The 21,019-nt window shown below is 41.4% G+C and overlaps 1 protein-coding gene across 4 annotated transcripts in view; it reads left to right on the top strand.

Annotated features, from left to right (window-relative positions):
- Positions 1-10,286, top strand: part of prr36b (proline rich 36b) — an 89,533-nt gene extending 79,247 nt beyond the window's left edge. For all 4 annotated transcript variants that reach the window (XM_087243480.1, XM_087243482.1, XM_087243481.1 and 1 more), the window contains 2 exons: positions 5,224-5,438; positions 5,672-10,286. In XM_087243480.1, the coding sequence (XP_087099606.1) occupies positions 5,224-5,438; positions 5,672-9,198 (3,742 nt within the window). In that variant the 3' untranslated portion in view covers positions 9,199-10,286. The remainder of the gene's footprint in view (positions 1-5,223; positions 5,439-5,671) is intronic.
- The last annotated feature ends 10,733 nt before the right edge of the window (positions 10,287-21,019 follow it).

Genomic DNA, 21,019 nt, shown 5'->3' with positions numbered 1-21,019 from the left:
AATCATTCAGGGGGGCTAATAATTCTGACTTCAACTGTACATGCTATGTATAATAACCCGATCTTCTTCGATTAAAGAATGCAAGAAACAATGACGTAAGAAATTAGTCAATATATGGCAGGGTTCAACGCTAAGGATTTTTTCTACTGGCCCGATCGGACTAGTGGTTCAGATTTTTACTTGCCCTGCCAATATTTTCACTGTCCTTACCAAAAAATAAATAATAATAAAAAAGTGAATAGCTATTTCTTAGCCACAAATAAAAAAAAAAAGAAAATGTGTGAAAATGTAAATCAAGAATTTAAATATTTAAAAAAATGTTAATAAATGTATAATGAGCAAAATTCAAAGTGTTTTGCAATCAAAAGTAGCAAAATGTGCAGGTATTTTATTGCAAAACAAAAGATGGCCGACCTGCCAAACTGACATCAAACTGTACAAAACATCACTTCATTTTTTTAGTCGTGGTGTACCCTCGTAAATGTCTGCTTTCAAGACGTTACAAACAAATGTTTTCCTTTAGCATCATCACTTGATGTTGCCGCCATGTTGCTGTCTCTTCGCTGTACTGGTTGTTACGGAAAAAAATAACGTGCTCACAACATCCAATCAGATAAGAGGAACAGAGAAGGTAGCATTTGAGGGCTTAAAAACACAAACGGTTCCTCGATTCTAAGACTGTATTTGCAATCAATTGACAAATAGTCACAAGCAAATTAAACTTTAGTGATAGGGCATCAGCGGCCCAATCGGGTCCGGAACAATCGCGTCGTGTCCCGAGCATCTCACGTGCTGGTCCCGGGCCATCGGGCACTCCTTATTGTTGAGCCCTGTATGATATATATGAAATGTGGTGCCTTTAATTTAAAGAGATTAGATTAATTAGAAGAGTTTCATTTCTATCGTCTATATATGTGTTGCCACATTAACCAGCGGTTAAGTCGGGATTCGAACCCAAAACGTAATTTGAAGCATAGTAACATCGTGCACACGCACAGCCCACTAGGCCATATGAAACGAGATTATCCAACCTTGGCAGCCAAATGGAGATTCGGCAGGTCTCGAAGCGCTTCTAAGCTGATCAATGCCATGAATCACTTTAGTCACATGACCAGGTGTTTCGAAACACTTTAGTCACGTGACTTAGGTGCTTCGGATCATGCTTCGGTGCAGTGTTTCGAAACACTTGCGCTTCAGGATCTCGACACTGTGTCGAAACGTCAGTTTCACGTCAGCCATCCCTACTTCTGACCTCCTTGCCTGTTATTCGACTACGATTCTGGATTGTCTGTTTATACCCGTTTGCACCTGATTTGACCATTGCTTGCCTGACGCTGAATAAACCTGCATTGTGGATCTTACCTCCAGTCGTCTCTGTCACTCCTCCCGTCGTTACATGCGTTGACATTTATAAAGATTTTAAATTGCATAAAGTTGGGTCATTTAGTTACTTTTCAAGACAAAGTATAATTTAAATACAATTTTAAGGATATAATTAGTAATTAATGACGTATTTTTAAATAATTTACCCAACACTGCTCGCATATCATCCAATAATGCGCTGTAATAATGGACATCTAAATACAGTTATAGAAGTCAAATCTATTTGCCCTCCTGTGAATTTTATTTATTTATTCTTTAATTTATTATTTATTCTTTAATATTTCCCAAATAATGTTGAACTGATTCATTAATTTTTCACAATATGTCCTATATTTTTTTTCCTTCTGGAGAAAGTCTTATTTGTTTTATTTCTACTAAAATAAAAGCAGCTTTAATTTTTTTTTAAAGCCAAATTTGTTAGCCCCCTTAAGCAATATTAGTTTTAGATTGTCTCCAGAAGAAACCACTGTTATACAATGACTTGCCTAATTCCCCTAATTTTACCCTAATTACCTAGTGAAGCCTTTAAATGTCACTGTATAGAAGTGTCTTGAAGAATATCTAGTCAAATATTCTGTGCTGTCATCATAACAAAGATAAAATAAATCAGTTATTAGAGATGAGTTATTAAAACTATTATGATTAGAAATGAGTTTTAGAAAAAACTTCTCTCCATTAAACAGAAATCGGGGACAAAAAAAATATACAGGGTGGCTAATAATTCTGGCTGTACTTCTTCTCCTACTTAAAAACTCTTTGTGAACTGTACGCAGGCATAATTATCAAGCGGGCTCACAGACGAATGTCTTAATCCAGGCTGTTCGCTTAAGTAGGTGTTTTTGTCAAGTGAAACTAGGTCGAGGAGCTCCAACACACCACTGCATTAATTCATGTGTGGTTTTCTCTGTCGGGTTTATCTGTTTATAGACTTGCCCTCTTTGTTCCTGAACCGTCGCTGTTAGATTGCTTTCTCTCTCACCTGATACTCTGGATGTAGGACAGCGAGATTTTGTAAAACCTTCGGGTGTCCTGTGCAAAGATATGATCGTTTTGCATATTAAATTTAGGCGCAGTGGGTAGCAATGTCGCCTCGCAACAGGAAGGTCACCGGTTCAAGCCTCGGCAGGGTCAGTTGGCATTTCTGTGTGGAGTTTGCATGTTCTCCCCATGTTTGTATAGGTTTCCTCTGGGAGCTCCGGTTACCTCTACAGTCCAAGCACTTGGGCTATAGGGGAATTGGGTGAGCTAAGTGTATGAGTGTGAATGCAAGAGTGTGTGGGTGTTTCCCAGTGTTGGGTAGCGGCTGGAAGGGCATCCACTCTGTAAAAAAACATATGCTGGATAAGTTAGGGGTTATTTCATGTAGCATCCCCTGGTTAATAAAGGGACTAAGCCGAAAAGGAAACGAGTGAGTGAATTTTAAATTTGTTTTTATTTCAATGCCATTTGTAAGGTGGCTCAGTGGTTAGCACTGTTGCAAGAAGGTCGCTGGTTCAAGTCCCGACTGGACCACCTGGCATTTCTGTGTGGAGTTTGCATGTTCTCCCCGTGTTGGCGTGGGTTTCCTCCAGGTGCCGCCTTTAGTTTCCTAAAATACCCCTGTTTCTGTGAGGACTTTGTCTGTACAAAATGTAGAACGGTGCATGTGTTTTTAGCTCGATGCTTCAGTGAGATATGCATGGTTATTTTTACTCGCCACAATAAAAGATTTACATGGTGCTCTCTGTGTGATGCACCGTTTCATGTTCTCCAGCTCTTTATTTAGAAAAGGACAGACAAATGCATTGGAGCGCAGACAGAGGAAAACAGAAGCTCCTGCCAGGCCCACAGGATCTAGGTTAGGTTACTTAGACATGACCTGAACAAGTACTGAGTCACCGGCGAGTGCCGAGGCCGCTCTCATGTTAGACCCAATTGGACAGATACTAGACCCCGTCAGGGCACAACATGTGCATTAGCACTGAGTCAGGCACCCCGGGATAGAAGAGAGGCATTATGGGTAAAGAACTAGGGGGAGGGGCTTTCTTGAAGAGAATATTTTTACTAGTATTACCATTACTCATTGTTGTTTTTCCACATCCCTCAGGCCGTATGTTCTGTGACTAATGACGACTCTGTCTTATGAGTCACTCCTTTTTGGTAGAACCCTTTAAATGTCAGCAGAGGATTTTACTCATACACACTTGAGTCTGAATTTTCAGTTTGATCTTTGCAGACAAAAATCTCATATATAATTCATCTCCTGATAAAGATTTATGCCTATTCTGTAAATTAAAATAGAGATTGACTACATGGAAAGACAAACACTTTTCAAAATCTAATAGAACCAACATATTCATTCATTCATTTTCTTTTCGGCTTAGTCCCTTTATTAATCTAGGGTTACTACAGTGGAATGAACCGCCAACTTATCCAGCACATGTTTTCGCAGCGGATGCCCTTCCAGCTGCAACCCATCTCTGGGAAACATCCATACAGACACAAACACTACAGACATTTTAGCCTACCCAATTCACCTGTACCATATGTGTTTGGACTGTGGGGGAAACCGAAGCACCCAGAGGAAACCCATGCAAATCCAAGGAGAACATGCAAACTCCACACAGAAACGCCAACTGACCCAGCCGTGGCTTGAACCAGCGACCTTCTTGCTGTGAGGTGACAGCACTACTTACTGTGTCACCAGAACCAACATAGAATATGGTTAAACAAAGTCTCCACACAGAAATGCCAACTGGCTCAGCTGGGACTTGAACCAGCGCCCTTTTGGCTGTGAGGCCACAGTGCTAACCACTGAGCCACCGTGTCACCAGTCCATATGATATATATCATCATATTGCCTGTCCATATTTACTGTATTTTTAAGTGTTTGTACATGTTTGGATAATCATGGGGCACAGAGATAGGAGAACTAAACTGGGAAAGGACCTTGAGCCGGGAATTGAACTTGGGTTGCCACTAGCACCATGGAGATATATGTTGGCAGGCTAACCACAAGGCTTCTGCTGCTGACCATTATTTAGTTTTTTAACTACAGGAAGTGCTTGTCCTAGCTGACCAGGAAACAAGTCTTTCAAGTTTAGGCCTGGTTTATACTTCTGTGTCAAGTGACCGGCGTAACTCACGGCGCATGCAACGCGTGCAGCTGTGCATTTATACTTCTGCGCGCTGTCTCTGTTGGTCTGCATTAACACTTCCGAAACGCTAGTTGGCAGTGAGGTGTAAATGTTCCTCTGTGTCGAGTTTCTTCGTTGCTGTTTTGCTTTTCCTGAACACTTCCTGGATGTACAAGTGGCTCAAACTCGCTCATTTTGAGGCAGGAACCGGCAGACGTGCAACAACTTTAACCATGAGTTAAACACAGAACAAAACTTTCCATCCGGAGCTCCTTCACGGGACTCCACACTTGTAAACAATCGCTCGCACCATTCTCGCGGCTTTCGGTCCCGCCCAGACTCATCAGCGCTACCAAGCCGACCAATCACAGAGCTTACGCTACGCGTTGTTGCGACATGTAGTTACATTTTTTGAGAGGTGCACGTCAGCCACGGCGAAGGGCTATGCGTCAGCGGCGTTTGACGCAGAAGTATAAATCAGCCTTTAGTGTCATACTGCAAATTGTGCATTTTAGGGATAGTTCACTCAAAAATAAACATTCTGTCATCATTTACTCACTATTTACTTGTTTCAGTTTGTTGAACACATAATAAGAGACACCGAGGTATAACATTTGGCGAATAAATAGTGAGAACATTTTCATTTTTGGGAGAACTATCCCTTTATGACTGCTAAGTAAATTCCACCTTTCTCATAGTCTTCTGTTCAATCTTATATCTGCAGGTCTGTTGGCTCCGTTCCTGCTGCCCGTTCTTCACCTGCTGCCCCTAAGCCTGCAACCCCAACAACTGCTTCCAAGACGCCTACATCCACATCCAGGCCAACCACTGCTACACCCAAGACACCATCTACTACTGCTAAACCTTCTCCGGCTAAAACCACAGCACCCCCTTCTGGCCGCACTCCTACTCCCAAGACAACAACACCTGTCAAGAAAGGTAGGAACCTCATTGAATGTAATAAACATATGTAATCATTTTGTTATCATCAATTAGGTTAAACAAATTGAACATCATTATTTTAGATGTGGTTGACTACTTTTTATCTTGCATGTTTAAGTGTTGTTTTAATTAAATACAGCTAAACAACATTTTAAATGATCATGTTTAGGATTTTAATTGTTAATGTGTAGTTAAAGCTGTGATACTGATTTTTTTATTCTTTTTTTTAGATGTCAGTAAGCTGTCATCTACTCCAGCACCTAAGAAGACCACTTCTTCTCCCCTTACCCGGCCAGCAACATCCAAGCCCGCCAAACCAGACACCCCCAAATCAGCTCCGACTGCCAAGGCTGAATCAGCTTCCAAAAAACCCAGCACCGCAAGCAAGGCAGCAGATGTTAAAACTAGTAAACCCAAGGAGAGCAAAGCAACACCCTCCAAGGAGGTCAGTGCAAGCCCCAAGACCACAGGCACCAAGCCCAGCACTAAAACAAGTAGCCCAAAGAAGACTGTTGGCAGTAGCACTCCAATGTCATTGAAGGGTGGTCCAAAAGCCTCCGCGCCTGCAGACACAGCAGCAAAAGAGGCTGAAAAGAAAGACATTGTACCCGCTGTGGTTGCAGCAACTACTGCAGTTGCTGCCGTTGTTTCTGTGGTGGCCTCAGAGGGACCTGAAAAGGTGCCTGAAGACCTGTCTTCTGTGGCTGTCTCTGAGGTGAAATTGGAAGACTCATTTACAACTCCAATTCCCGCTTACTCTGAGACTAAAGATTCTGTTGAAATGGCCACACCTGTCATTCCTTCTACTATGGATAAATCTGACAAAGATGCAACTCCTATGCCTTATTTATCTGAGGAACAAATTGAAGACAGAACCTCTGATGAGACACCAGAAGAAACTGGTCCCTTCCTTCCTCATATTCATCCTGCCTCTGAAGAAACACCTGAGGACATAACCATGTCTGTCATCCCCCCTACTTCCTATGAGGCAACTGAAGTAAAAGATTCAACTGCCTTTACTCTTACCTCTGAAGAAATACCTGTAGACACAACTACATCTGTAATTCCTCCTACATCTTATGAGGAAAGACAAGAAACGGTTTCACCTGTTATTCTTTCTACTTTTGAAGAAACATATGAACATGAAAATGTATCTTTGATCCCCCCTACATCTTATGAGGAAAGACAAGAAACTGTTTCACCTGTTATTACTCCTACTTTTGAAGAAACACACAAACTTGTAACTACATCTTTTGTTCCTCCCACATCTTGCGATGCAAGAGAAGAAGATGTTTCCCCTGTTATACCTCATGCTTCTGAAGAGACACCTGAACATGAAACTACATCTGTAATTCCCCCTACCTCTTATGAGGCAAGAGAAGAATCTGTTTCACCTGTTCATGCTTCTAAAGAAATACCTGAAGAGGTAACTACCCATACCTCTTATGAGGCACCTGAACAAAATACCATTGATACCGCCTTTGATGAGGAACCTGAAGACCCAGATACACCTGTCATTTCTCCTACCCCTGATGATGTGGAGCTCACATATGCCCAGGATATCTCACAGAGCATGGACACGTATAAAGATAACAATGCCAGCTCTCTATTTTCTGCTGAGGTGGACCAGGAGGAGCCAGTGCCTGCTGAATCTCCCCTTGGTACCACAATACTCTCCCCACCATCCTCTCCTACTGGCCCAATTTCCATGCCAGTTGAGATCCCAAGCTCATCTCCATTCCAGGACTTGCAGTGTGTAGCTGAAACATGGCCACAAAGCTCTTCCCTGTTCCCCCACACTGCAACCACAGAGGACATGGAGCAAGATGAGGAAAGTGAGGAAGATGATGACAAACAGCAGGAAGATATAGCAATGTCCTCTGCAGCAAAGGTAGCGATGGGAGGTTTTGAAATGCTGGGCTCTGCTGGTGGGGATCACATTAGACCCGAGGCTCCAGTCTTTGCCTGGCAAGAACGAGAAGAAGCAGTGGAGAAAGCTGAAGAAGAGATTAATGAAGACAATGATGAGGAGGAGGAAGAGGATGATGAGGAGGATGAGGTCAGAGAGATTGGCATAGAGGAACCATTGCCACAAACAGAGAAGGACGATGACTTTAAAAAGGGGGTGACAGGATTTGCTAGCTCTGATTGGGGCATGATGCAGTCAGATGACATGTTTAGCAGTAACAAACATGACTCAGAAGTGACATCTCCCTTCAGTGCTGAAGACAAGTGCAGTGCTAAAGAGACACATGGTTTTGCCATTAATGAGACTGATGAGGAAAAGCCATTCACAGGGCCTCCTGGAATCCAGTCATTTGGTAGTGAAGATGAAGAAGAGGATGAGGAAGATTTGAAGGAACACATGGACCTGAAGCATGATGCTGAGGATCACAAACAACAAGAAGAGAAAGAGAAGGAGGATGAAGATGTGGAGATGATCCACAAAGGCATGGCTGAGAGTGGGGTGTGTGGAAATTATGATGATGATGATGAGGAAGACGAAGAAGAAAATCAGAATTACACAGAAGAGCGCTGTCTAGATTTTAGCAGCACTGGTCACAATGCACCAGCAACAACTATGCCTTCGACCACAGCATGGAGTCAGTCCAATCCATTCTCTGATTCCTTGGCCCAGCCTGCTTCCTTTCTGTCTGAATCAAGCCTGTCAGATACAAGATTCCAAGAACCAGACACAACCTCTACATTCTCAGCTGTTCCAGAAACAAGCATCACATTCGCAGCCGATCCAGATACTCCACCTAAATCCCCAGCTCCTCCCCTGATTCAGGCTTCAGAACCTCAACCTGAAACCCAGGCGGAGACTGGATACTCCGTCCCACTAGAGCCAGGGATCTTGGCTGCCCCTGCCATTGGGATGTCCCAGTCCAGCACTCTCAGTGGGACAGCCCTGGCGGCCCACAGCAGCAGTGAAACCAGCACACCGGAAGAGCTACGAGATTATGACAGCAGCTCAGGTGTAGAGTCCCGATCAGACAAACAGCAGACGCCTGTGCCTGCCATTCAACCAGACATGGAACAAGATCTTGGTATTCACCTTGAGCGTGGTGATGGGGAGGAAGAGGAGGCAGAAACACTGCCAGCAGACGAGATATTGGGTGATGCGGCAACTGCGCCAGCCTCGGTTCCATCATCCCCATCAACCTCTGGTGATGAGGCCAGTGATACAGAGGGCGAAATGCAGATTAACGATCCAGATGTTGCAGTTGATGATAAGACGACAGTCCCACACAACCTCTCCGCTCTTGATGAAGATGAGGAGGCGCCTGAACAAATTGGAGAGGAAGATGGCGGTACTCCTCAATCAGCCAACTCTGTGGCCTCCTACGGATTTGACTGCTCTGCCTCCATCTCCAATGCCCACTCCATGGCCGAGAGTTGTGGAAAGAGTCCAGGTATCTTTAGCCTGGAAAACGAAGAGCAGCTTCCAGAGGAAGCAAAGGATCCGTCTTTCATCAAGGAGCTCACCTTGCCAGCTGCTACCGCCTACAGTGATGACTTGTTAGGCTGCCCGGTGGATTTGCTGCCTATCAGCGAGCCCGCAACAGAGAGAGATGCTGGGTTTGATGAGCACTACATGCTCTGCAGTAAAACAGATCCAGGCACTATGGAGGAAATGGATCCTGAGTCTCCCATGCACCTGTCGCCCCAACATGGGGATGATACAGACGGCCAGCCACCATACTTCTCTGCTATATGTGATAAGACTGATAACTTTCTAGCAGGTAACGTATAAAGTCCCTCCTTTGGAATGCACCTTGTCTACCCCCAAACCCCACGCTCCCACCCCGTGTCCTTCATTTCTTCCAAATGTGGGGTTAGCAAGAAGAGAAATTAAAAGAAATACGTAGTAGAAGAGAGAAAGGGGAGCCGTCATTGAGGGATTATAGCTTTGTCCGAGCTGCTCTCTGTTCTTCTATTACCACAGTGATGGTTATGATTGTATGGCTTAAATTTCTGTATGTACAGTAGCTATTATCATTTTCTATTAGAATGTACTTTTTAAATAACACTGCGTTTCATGGCACCCCTGAACCTGCAATGTTAGATTAAGTTAAGGTGATGTCCTATAGTGAAAGGACGAAAATACAAAAAAATAAATAAAAATCAACACACTTGGTGGATTTCAACTACCTTTGTATTTATCCTACTGTTTTTACCAATCAAATGTCAATTTTTTTATACTTTGTTTTTTTTTTCCTTGGTTTTGTTTGTTTTGTTTTCGAGATCCCTGTCTTACCTTAATGTTTGTACACACATCAGTTTTCCTGCACTGTAAAAGTAGCTTTACTGTCTTTTTAAAATGATCCAGCACTAACTGCTTTAGCATTAATTACAGGTTAGATATTCTTCAGAAGCGTTTCACTCTCACAGTGTTTGACATAGGGAGGTGAATGGGTGTTAGATGGCAAGTCATACTTCATTTTTTTTTGTGTTTTGTTTTTGGGCTACCGCTGCGCAATTTTGTGAAGGCTAACATATTCTCATTGGGACGTAACTTAAGTGTTTTAAAGTACTGGGCTCAGATTGATCTTGTTTCTTTCATTTACAGTAGATGGACATTTGTACTTTGGAACGGACTAACTATTTCTGTTCATGGAAATTAAAGTGCTTTCCTGCATTTCTTAAAACGATGCTCGCAGGCCAGTGTACTGCGAGTATTGGGACATTTCTACAAGAATTGGAACTGCATGTGCAACTAACTGAGAAATTGTTATAATCTTGATATGATTCCAGACATGATCCAGGGATGTTTGGTATTTAATGATTCACAATAATTGAAACTTTTTTCCCCCAAAACTCCATTAAACATCATTGCAAGGCTGTCTGTTCCCGTTTGTTTGTTTTTTAATTTATTTTGAGTTGCATTTGTGCTCCTGTGGAATTTGATTTTGAACAAGAAATGCATATCTACTGAAATTATGTTGATTCCAGATGTATTTTGATGAAATAACAATGATCATCCCTGGTTTATGATGACCCTCTTCTATATCATGTCATGCATCCCTAACTTCGAACAGAACCTCTTTCTGAAAGACTAAACTCATCAGTACCATTGCATCCCAGCAGGCACACAACATCATAAGACTTTAATATTAGGTTAGATTTAGGTCGTGATGTCAGGTGACCAAAATTCAATGTCTAGCCTACGTCTAAGGGCAATGTTATTTTGACTTCCAATAACAACATCATGTTGGAAAAGTGACCAAAATCCAATGATCAATAGATGTTATAGTGTTAACGTCCACACAACTTCAAGGTGTAACATGATTAGACGTTGATATCTGGTTGATTTTAGGTTGGACATTGACATTGGGTTCTGATGTCAACCTGATTTTCATTTCCAAACGTCGGGGTACACTGGGGTACAACCGTCTTGTGCCTGCAGGGATGGTGTTATGGATTTTAAGAAATGCCTGTTTTCATTTAGGATGTAATTCATTATACATTTAATGCAACACAAACATTCTTAATCCTGCCTGAATGGTAAATTTGTCCCATCAGGGACTCTTCTTCATGCTTCTCTATCACCTCTCAGTATCTATCTTACTTGTCTTCTGTTCACTTGGTTTTTGTTTTATATTCATCCACCTATCATAAACATTTACATCAAAACCATCTGGAAGTGAATTAAATGAAAAGCAGGTTATCCTCTACGGAGTACAAGATTATCAGTTTAGCTCTTGTTTATTGGGAAAATCTTAGCATATTTTGAAAGAATGAATGTTTTGTTCGCTCCAAAGTCGCGCAAACCCTTTATTTAAAGCAAGGGTCACCAAACTTGTTCCTGGAAGGCCGGTGTCCTGCAGATTTTAGCTCCAACCGTAATCAAACACACCCGAACAAGCTGATCAAGGTCTAACTAGGTATACTTGAAATATCCTGGCAGGTGTGTTGAGGCAAGTTGGAGCTAAACTCTGCAGGGACACCGGCCTAGAGATCTGCGCGGGACTAAATTTTGAATCCCGCTCCCGCCCGCACCCGCCAGGTTTTAGCCCGAACCCGACCGCTCCCGCTTATATTGAGAATTTATTGTCCCGCTGACCGACCCGGAGAACAAAACCGAAAATCCCCCAGCTATACAGTCCAGACAGCCAAGCTATATATAAAAATGAACTAATCCATATATATAGCTATATATAAAGGTATATAAATACTGAGTCGCACCAGCTCCGGGCCGCAGCGCACATTACTCTCGGGCTGATTCCGGCCGCCGCATCTGGCCCGATTGATTCGGGCCGGAATCGGGCAGTGAGTCCACAGGCATCCGGAGTCCGGCAGCCGGAGCCGGGCTGAGTGGTAAGTCTCCGGCAGGCGAGAATCTAGCCGGAACTGGCCCGAGTGTATTTTGCTATCTGGGAAAGCACTCTCTCTCTCTCTCTCTCTCTCTCTCTCTCTCTCTCTCTCTCTCTCTCTCTCTCTCTCTCTCTCTCTCTCTCTCTCTCTCTCTCTCTCTCTCTCTCTCTCTCTCATTCGCGCGCGCGCACTAACATACACACACACAAGCACCAAGCACACACACAGGCAAAGCTCTTTCTCTCTCTCTCTCTCTCATTCGCATAGCAATATCCACGATATTGTTAGACAGCCCGCTCCCGTCCCAAATTAAACCCATTACCGACCGCACCCGTGATTTATTCGGAAATTTATTTCCGCGGCGCAGAAATCTGGTCGGGGTCCTGCGGCGCCCGCGGGACAGCCGCGGGAATGCAGACCTCTACACCGGCCCTCCAGGACCAAGATTGGTGACCCCTAATTTAAAGGAAAGTTAGACGATTCTTATACTTAATATGGAAGGATTATATCATTTACCCATAAATTGTACTTTTAGCCCAGTTACAATTCCGAAAAATCAGCTCATATGCAATTCATCCCATTGTTGGATTAGTTCATAGGTCTCAAACTCAATTCCTGGAGGGCCGCAGCTCTGCACAGTTTTGCTCCAACCCTAATAAAACACTGCTGATCCAACTAATCAAGGTGTTCAAGACTACTAGACACCACTAGATACGCTGTTTGATTAGGGTAGGAGCAAAACTGCAGAGCTGCGGCCCTCCAGGATTTGAGTTTAAGTCCTATGGATTAGTTCATTGCTGCCACAAATTACACAAAATCTAAAAGACATTTTCAACCCGTTAAAATTGTTACCTCAAATGCAAAACACTCCTCACATGATGTTTATATCTGAGGTGTTTACAGGGAGGATGTGTGGGAAAACTCAAATCCTGACATCATCAACGATTGCGTCTATCTTTTTATTTGATTTGTCTGTTCTGTTGTCCGCATGTTCCTCTTTCTGTCTGTTCTTGTCCTGTGTGCCTTGTCCCTTCATACCTGTCTTCATAAAACCAGTGCCTCTGTTGGTAAATGCAAATTGCAAGTGCTCTTGACTTGTCCACAGGGCAACCTGGGATCAGCATTCAGACTGGTGAACACCAGCAGCACTCTCTGAGCCAACAGGAGAATAACAACCATAGCCAAGAGATCAATGACAATAGCTACCTCGCTCCTATGCAGAATCCCCAAACGCTACTCCCGCCACGTATCGATATTCATCCTCCTGACGCTCCGCTGAATAACATGCAACGGCGGCGCCTGGAGCAGCAGCAAATACAACTGCGGCACATTCTGCACCGCCAGGAGCAGGAACGGCTCCAGCGACTGTGCCTAGAAGAGGAAAAACAACGGCAGGAGCAGCAAAGAGCGCTAGAAAAGCAACGTCGAGAGTTGCTTCAACTGCAGCTCCAGCAGCAGCAGCAGGAGCACCGGCTCCGTCGGCAGCTCCTGCAGCGCCAGCTAGAGATGGAGCAACAACAAAGACTCCGAGCGCAGGTAAAAGGCCAAACACAGAGTCTCCTCTCACCCTCATCGGGACTATGCACCATATATGAAGCAATGGAGACCAGTGATGAAGAAGAGGACCGCTCCACGGGCAACCAGAGTTCTCCGAACACTTCCGTTCCTGTAGACTTACCCCTAAGAGCCGCCAATGGAAATCTCCGCCGGCCAGCTCCACAGGATCTAGACTGGAACACTAAACTAGACATGGTCCAGCAGCTGATCAACCAGGCTTTACTTCTGGCTGGGGATGATGGTTGTCCACCGCTTCTGTATCTGCCGGGGCAGGGTGGGGGCATTCTAAGCCCTCTGGAAAGCAGTCTGTGGCCGCATATCATGTCCCATTTCGATTGCTCCACCGCCACAGTGGCGTCCGTCAGCAGTTATTCGCCCAGCAGTCAGGCCAGTTCTCCACAGGGTGACTGGACCGTGGTGGAACTGGAGACCCATCACTGAGCAGATAAAGCCTAGCATGTGCACTAATGATAACATATCCCCTTTCTCGGCACTTTATTCTTATGGTCCAATTTAAACATTCTGTTGACTAAGTACAAGATTCTGATAACCTGGATAGAATTGACACAATTTCACAGTGTTATGATTACTGCTCTAAAATATTTTAATATTTGGGTTTATAAAACAACATTTTTACCCCAAATTGAACACAATATATTTTCATTCATTCATTTACTTTTGGGTTTAATCCCTTTCTAACCTGGGGTCACCACAGCGGAATAAACCACCAACTTCTTCAGCTAATGTTTTACGCAGTGGATGGACTTCCAGCCACAACCCAACACAGGGAATTCCCCATACACTCTTGCATTCACACACATACACTAGAACCAGTACTTCAGTTCCCCTATAGCGCATGTCTTTGGACTGTGGGTAAAACCGGAGCACCAGGAGGAAACACGAGAACATGGACAGAACCTCCACACAGAAATGTCAACTGACCCAGCTGGGGCTCAAACCAGTGACCTTCTTGCTGTGAGGCGATTGTGCTACTCACTGTGCCACCATGACGCCCACAATATATTTTAGACTAGATGGGTTAGATAATTGAAATATATCATTGTCTTCATCAGTTTGACTTCAAAGAAATAAAGTACTAAAACTGGGACGGTACTTTTTTCTAAAGGTACACATTGGTCCTTAAATTACAATTTTGTATACCTTTGGGGTAAACTAATGTACTTATTTCAAGGTACACATTTGTACTTTTTAGGTATTAATATGGACCTTTAAGGTACAATAGTGTACCTTTACAAAACTTTTTACTTTTATTTTTAAAACAGCTTGCCAAAAATATTTTACACAGATGCAGGTACTTTTAGCATTAGGAATTATACAGGGGCGACATGGTGGCCTCCCAGCAAGAAAGTCCCTGGTTGGAATCTCAACTGGACCAGTTGGCATTTCTGTGTGGGGTTTGCATGTTCTCCCTGTGGTGGCGTGGGTGTCCTCCGGGTGCTCCAGGTTCCTCCACAGTTCAAAGACATGCACTATAGGTGATTGAATAAACTCAACTGGCCGTAGTGTATGAGTGTAAGAGTGTATGGGTGTTTCCAAGTATTGGGTTGTAGCTGGAAGGGCATCCGTGTGTAAAATATACAGTTGAAATCAGAAGTTTACATACAAGCTAAAAAAGGAACAACCATTTTTTTTAATTGTCTGATAGTAAATCATCCTAAATGTTTACTATTTTAGGTCTGTTAGGATTACCTAAATGATTTACATTTGCTAAATGCCAGAATAATGAGAGAATGTTTTTGACAGTCAGAAGTTTACATGCATTTCCTTGGTTTTTTTTTTTAGCTTTGCTTTTAAACTGTATAACTTTGGTCAAATGTTTTGTCCTTCCACAAGCTTCTCACAATAGTTTGCAGGAATTTTGGCCCATTTCTCCTGACAGAATTGGTGTAACTGAGTCAGATTTGTAGGCACAAGATTTTTTAACTCTGTCCACAAATTTTCTATAGGATTGAGATCAGGGCTTTGTGATGGCCACTGTAAAACATTCACTGTTGTCCCTAAAGCACATTTGAACTAATTTGGCAGTATGCTTAGGGTCATGGTCTGTTTGGAAGACCCATTTGTGGCCAAGCTTTAATTTCCTGGCTGATGTCTTGAGATGTTGCTTCAGTATTTCTACATGATTTTCTTTCTTCATGATGCCATCTATGCTGTGAAGTGGACCAGTCCCTCCTGCAGCAAAACAGCCCCACAACTTGATGCTGTCGCCCCCATACTTCACAGTTTGGGATGGTGTTCCTAGGCTTGTAAGATTTTCCCTTTGTCCTCCAAATGTAACACTGGTCATTATGGCCAAACAGTTCAATCTTAGTTCCATCAGACCACAGAACATGTCTCCAAACATTAGTCTTTTCCCAGTGTAATTTACCAATTAGTAATCTGGCTTTTTTGTTGATTCTGACTTGTTGATTTTCCCATGTTGTCACACAAGGAAGCAGTGTGTTTGAGGTTTCCCTTCAATACTATTCTACAGTTGTGCCACCAATTAACTCAAATGTTGTCAGTTAGCCAATCAGAATCTTCCAAAACCTTGACATCATCATCTGAGCTTTTTCAGAGGCAGAATAATCTTATTGTGTGTAAACTTGACTTTCAAGAAGAGTTTAAACAATTTCTCCAAACATATCTCTCCCATTATTCTGCTATTAAACAGAACAGAAAGAAATGTGATCATCTTAACTTACCTAAAAGAGAAAAAGTTTATTCACATTAACATCTAACTTTTTTTAAATGGTTATGTACCTTTTATAAACTTTTGCTTTCTACTGTTTGTGGTTCATTCCCCTGTGGTGACCTCTGATAAATAAGGGACTATGCTGAAGGTAAATGAATGAATTATACCCTTTACTTTAGTCAAAACTGAGTGTTGTCCTCCAATTAAACATTGCTGAAATACTGCACACCGGTGAGGGAAAACCTAGATATTCAGTGAGTTTGTGGTCAAGATGATGATGTTTCTTCTTCATGCAAAATAGATATAAAGATTAAAATTTATTTTAACTGATTTATTTTAGAAAGTTAGCGATGGCTTTCATCGTAGGAGAAGCTAATAGTATAGAAGTCAATGGTTATGGGTAGGCCCACACGAAACCTGCGCATGCAGAATTCCACAGATTTTCTGCAGATTTGTTTATTTACTTGAGTAAATGTGTGTAAATCTATATTTATTCCGTTTTTAAATTAATCACAGTAATATCATTGACTTATAAGAAAATGTTGATCTGATTTATGTACAATGCAGCTTGTACAGTAATATTTTCTGTCTTTTAGTAGAGATATTATATGAGACTTGCTTTGTTTACCACATAAACTGAATCTAATTGGATTTGCATTTTAAACATTAAATTAAAGTTAAAAAGATTTTATTTTTTATTTCACATATTAAGGTTTTAGTTGCCTAGTAGCAAAGAATTCTGGCCCAGATTTGGCATAAAGCTGGCACAGCAGGCATTCATCCGGCACTGGCATACAGCATTTGGGCCAAACATGGCCCGTGTCTGGCAGAAGTGGCACCGTCTTTAAGGCGGCACAAAAGATTTGGGCCAGATGGAAAAACGTAGTGTTTGGCCCAGATTTAAAAATTTGAAAGTGGGCCATGTGAGTTTGGCCAGTCTTGACCCACATTTAAAATACACTAAAATCATTTTTGAGTAAAGAAAAAAAATTCTACCAATCAGGTCACTTTGAGAAAAAGCGTGCCCAGAGTGTGCCTACAGCGCATCACTCCATGGGTTTATCAATTTCATTGCCATCGTGACACACCAACCTATCTGGCCCAGTTCAGGCCCAGTTATGAGTTATTAACTTGGCTGAGACTTGGCCCAGATATGGTCGGTGTTTGGCCCTTGTCTGGTAGCCAGATTTGGTCCAGTCATGTACCGTAATTCACTGCGGCATGTGGGCCAAGCAAAACCTGATTGTGTGGGCCAGAGCTGGGCCAGAGAAATTTTACTCTGTGGGTTATGATACTTCCAAAATAATTAAGCAGAAATCCACAGATTTTTACCAAAATTCTCTGCAGAAATAGCAAAAAAGTCTGCTGATTCCGTCTGGCCCTGCTTATCGATTTCCTGCCTTTTAAAAAGCAGGTTTTTGACTAGTGAAAGGTGAGTAAATTATGTTTAAGTTTTGGGTGAACTATATCCCTTTAATATCTGTTAACTTCTAATCCTGAAAGTCTCCCGATTGACATTGTATTAAATCAATTTGAACCCAAACTCTACCAGTCTGCTGTTACTGCACAGGCTGATGAGAGTTAGTAGATATGTCACTGTAAAAAATGGCCGTGATTTCAACAGTAAAAAACTGTAAAAATGCTACAGTACAAATCCGTAACCTGGTTATCGGTATGTTTCCTTAATAAATACGGCGAATAACCGTAAATTGACACATCACTTTTTATGCATTTGGTTGACATTAATATGGATCTTTTTAGTTGTTTCCCCATCAGTTTTGTACATTAGAGATTTATGTTACATCTAATGTTGATAAACAATGTTTATTTCATGACTTTAATTTTATACGTGTTACAACACTGGTGTTTAGTAGCTGTGTGAATGACACTGAGCACCTTTTGTATGCTGATACTCTTTTCTGCTTGTGGGAGAAGTTGATTGTGATGAGCATCGGCTCATTTTGTAACTTGATCACCACCTTCTTCATGTGGGTGAAACAAAAGATGTGTAGATGTTGATCATTCAAAATACAGACAAATTACCTCTATAAATTAATAAAATACGGTAGTTTACCATAAAAATGAAAAATTACTTTTACGGTTTGTACCGTGCTTTTAACGGTAAAGCACTGGCAACCACAGCTGCTGTTTTTTTACCGTAAATTTTACGGATTTATTTTTTACAGTGTGCATAGATGATAATAGTCAGCAGAATGTGTTAAAGGGACCATCAAATTAAAGTAAACCCAACAATAACCGCAATTATTCTAAAAAATTGCATCCTATAAATATATTGGGGCATGGTTTTGTATGTTCTAAATGCAGTAACTTTCAGCCTTCAGTATATGCAAGCACATTCCTTATATTAGATTGTTTCTTTGTGGCATAAAGTGTTATTTCACCCCAAAATGAACATGATCAGTAATCATAGGTGACCCCGAGCTACAAACCTTGTGTTACATGTTTAAATTCCTGCCAAAAATACGTTGTCAGTGTTTATTTTAAGCAAAAAAAATCATTACAATATTAAGTAAAGATCTTCCATGAAGACATTTTGTACATTTCCTACTGTAAATATAGCAAAACTCAATTTTAGATTAGTAATATGCATTGCTAAAAGCTTGATTTGACTAATTCTAAAGGGGATTTTCTCTGTATTTAGATCCTAATTTCGAACCTTCAGATTAATATATCGTATATCAGCCAAATATTGTCCTATTAATAAACCATACATCATCGTAAAGACTAAATATGCCGCTTTCAGGTGATGCAAACTTCTCAATTTCAAACCATTGACACTGGTTTAAGGCTTCAGTGTATTTAAAGTGAATAAAAGACAAACAATAAATCTGTTAGCCTTATCATATAAAGCAATCATGGCTCTTCAGAAGAAGCATTAGTGTTATATACTGAACGTCAACTCTGAAAACTGGACCGACACAGTTTCAATTTACTAGAACTTCTATGTTAAGCTGCTTTGACACAATCTACATTGTAAAAGAGTTTGAGAAATGAAGATCAACTGAATTGAATCATACACTCTAAAAAATATGGGGTTATTTTTTCTATTTGAGGCTTTTGGGTAATTTTAGGGGGTTATTTTCAGAGTCTTGGGTAGTTTCAACCCAGCTCTTTGGGTCAAATCAACTCACAGCAGGGCCTGACTGGGATACCACAATGAAATGAAAATAGTGCAACATAAACGCAGAGTCTGTGCGTGTTCAGATGATTAAAATGAGATTTATGCTCTTAGTCAGACCTTTCTGAATTAAAAATGTCTACTAGCACCTTTTATACACCCTTAATCAAAGCTGCACATCCCCCACCGTACTTCAGTGATGCAGAGTCAAAACAACACAACTGCTGGGTCATCTCTCGCAGGCATTTTTGGATCAAATTAACCTATTATTTAGGTAAAAAATGACCAATTATTGGGTAGAAAAACAACCCATTTATGGGGTTAAAAATAATAACCCAATTACTTGGGTTAATTTAACCCCTGATGTGTTCTGTGCCATATTTACCCAGCAGTGGGGTTAAAAACAACCCAATTTGGGTAGTTTTTAACCCTGTGTTTTTTACAGTGTATTTATTTTCTCTTGCATTAATATTCTCATTATAGCTCTGAACTCAATTCTTACAGGAAGGACACGGCTAAGTACAAATTTGGGGGTGAATAACACTTTCATTAATGGATTAGTGCTGTTTTGTTTGTTACTTTAATGTAGGATTTTGAACACTTTTATAGCCAGCATGACGACCAAACTGATCCTATTTGCTATTCCTATTGTGAAAAACTGAAAGACGAATGCAGTTTCATCAAAATATAAGAACCTGGTCTACCTCTCAGACGGCTTTCCTTTGTATCTGATGTCTCGTACACATTGTGGGTTAATTCATGTGAAACAAAAGCTAAATAAAGCTAAAATAAAAACATTGTTTGGGGCCAAAACCGTTCCTGGACGAGCCACAACCGAGGTTTTCCACATTATCTGACCAATCCATTTTAGATATTGGAGTCCCTAAAGAGGTGATGCAGTGGCACAGTGGATAGCGCTCTCGCCTCACAGCAAGAAGGTCGCTGGTTTGAGCCTCAGCTGGGTCAGTTGGCGTTTCTGTGTGGAGTTTGCATGTTCTCCCCGTTCGCGTGGGTTTTCTCCGGTTTTCCCCTCAAGTCCAACAACATGCGGTACCGGTGAATTGCAGTGGTGCCCCCAGAAAATTTTCTTAGGGGTGGCCAGAGGAGGCTGCACCAAATCTTGGGGTGGCACACACACAAAAAAAAAAAATTTGTGTAATGTTATATTTTTGTTTTTGGTAAATGAAATAATGTAGTTTTTATTCATTTAATTAATTCTTCTTGAAATATTGCAATTTATTCCTTGAAATAATTCAGGAAGTACATGTGCAAACCAAATAAAAACCTATGTTTAGTATAAAAACACTTTTCATATATATATATATATATATATATATATATATATATATATATATATATATATATATATATATATATATACACTGTATAAATAACTTCCTTTTTTATGTGCTTTTATTGTACATCATACGGTATATGCCATGTCTAAAATTAATGAAGATTAATGAGTTTATTATTCCCAGAGATGGGTTGCAGCTGGAAGGACATCTACTGTGTAAAAATGTGCTGGATAAGTTGGCGGTTCATTCCGCTGTGGCGACCCTGGATTAATAAAGGGACTAAGCCGAAAAGAAAATGAATGAAAGAATAATGAGTTTATTAATAACCCAAACAAATGAACAAACTGAATAAAAGGCATTACTATACACACTCACTATACCTAATAATATTATTTATCCATATTACTTTTTGAGCCAATTTATTAATGCAGCTTCTTCTATTGATATACTGTACCCTAAGGTAAATATTACATTGCCATTGCTGTCTATTGAAGGTGTGTGCGTGCTGTCAACGACAATCGGGGAGGGTAGTAGTGGCGGTTCTAGTTTAAATGACACCCTGGGCGAACCA

The sequence above is a fragment of the Danio rerio genome, chromosome 3, assembly GCF_052040795.2.
Source record: "Danio rerio strain M-AB ecotype USA chromosome 3, GRCz13ab, whole genome shotgun sequence".
NCBI classification, from domain to species: Eukaryota; Metazoa; Chordata; class Actinopteri; order Cypriniformes; family Danionidae; genus Danio; species Danio rerio.
Note: the sequence above shows the minus strand (reverse complement) of the source record. Positions and strands in the feature narration are given on the sequence as shown.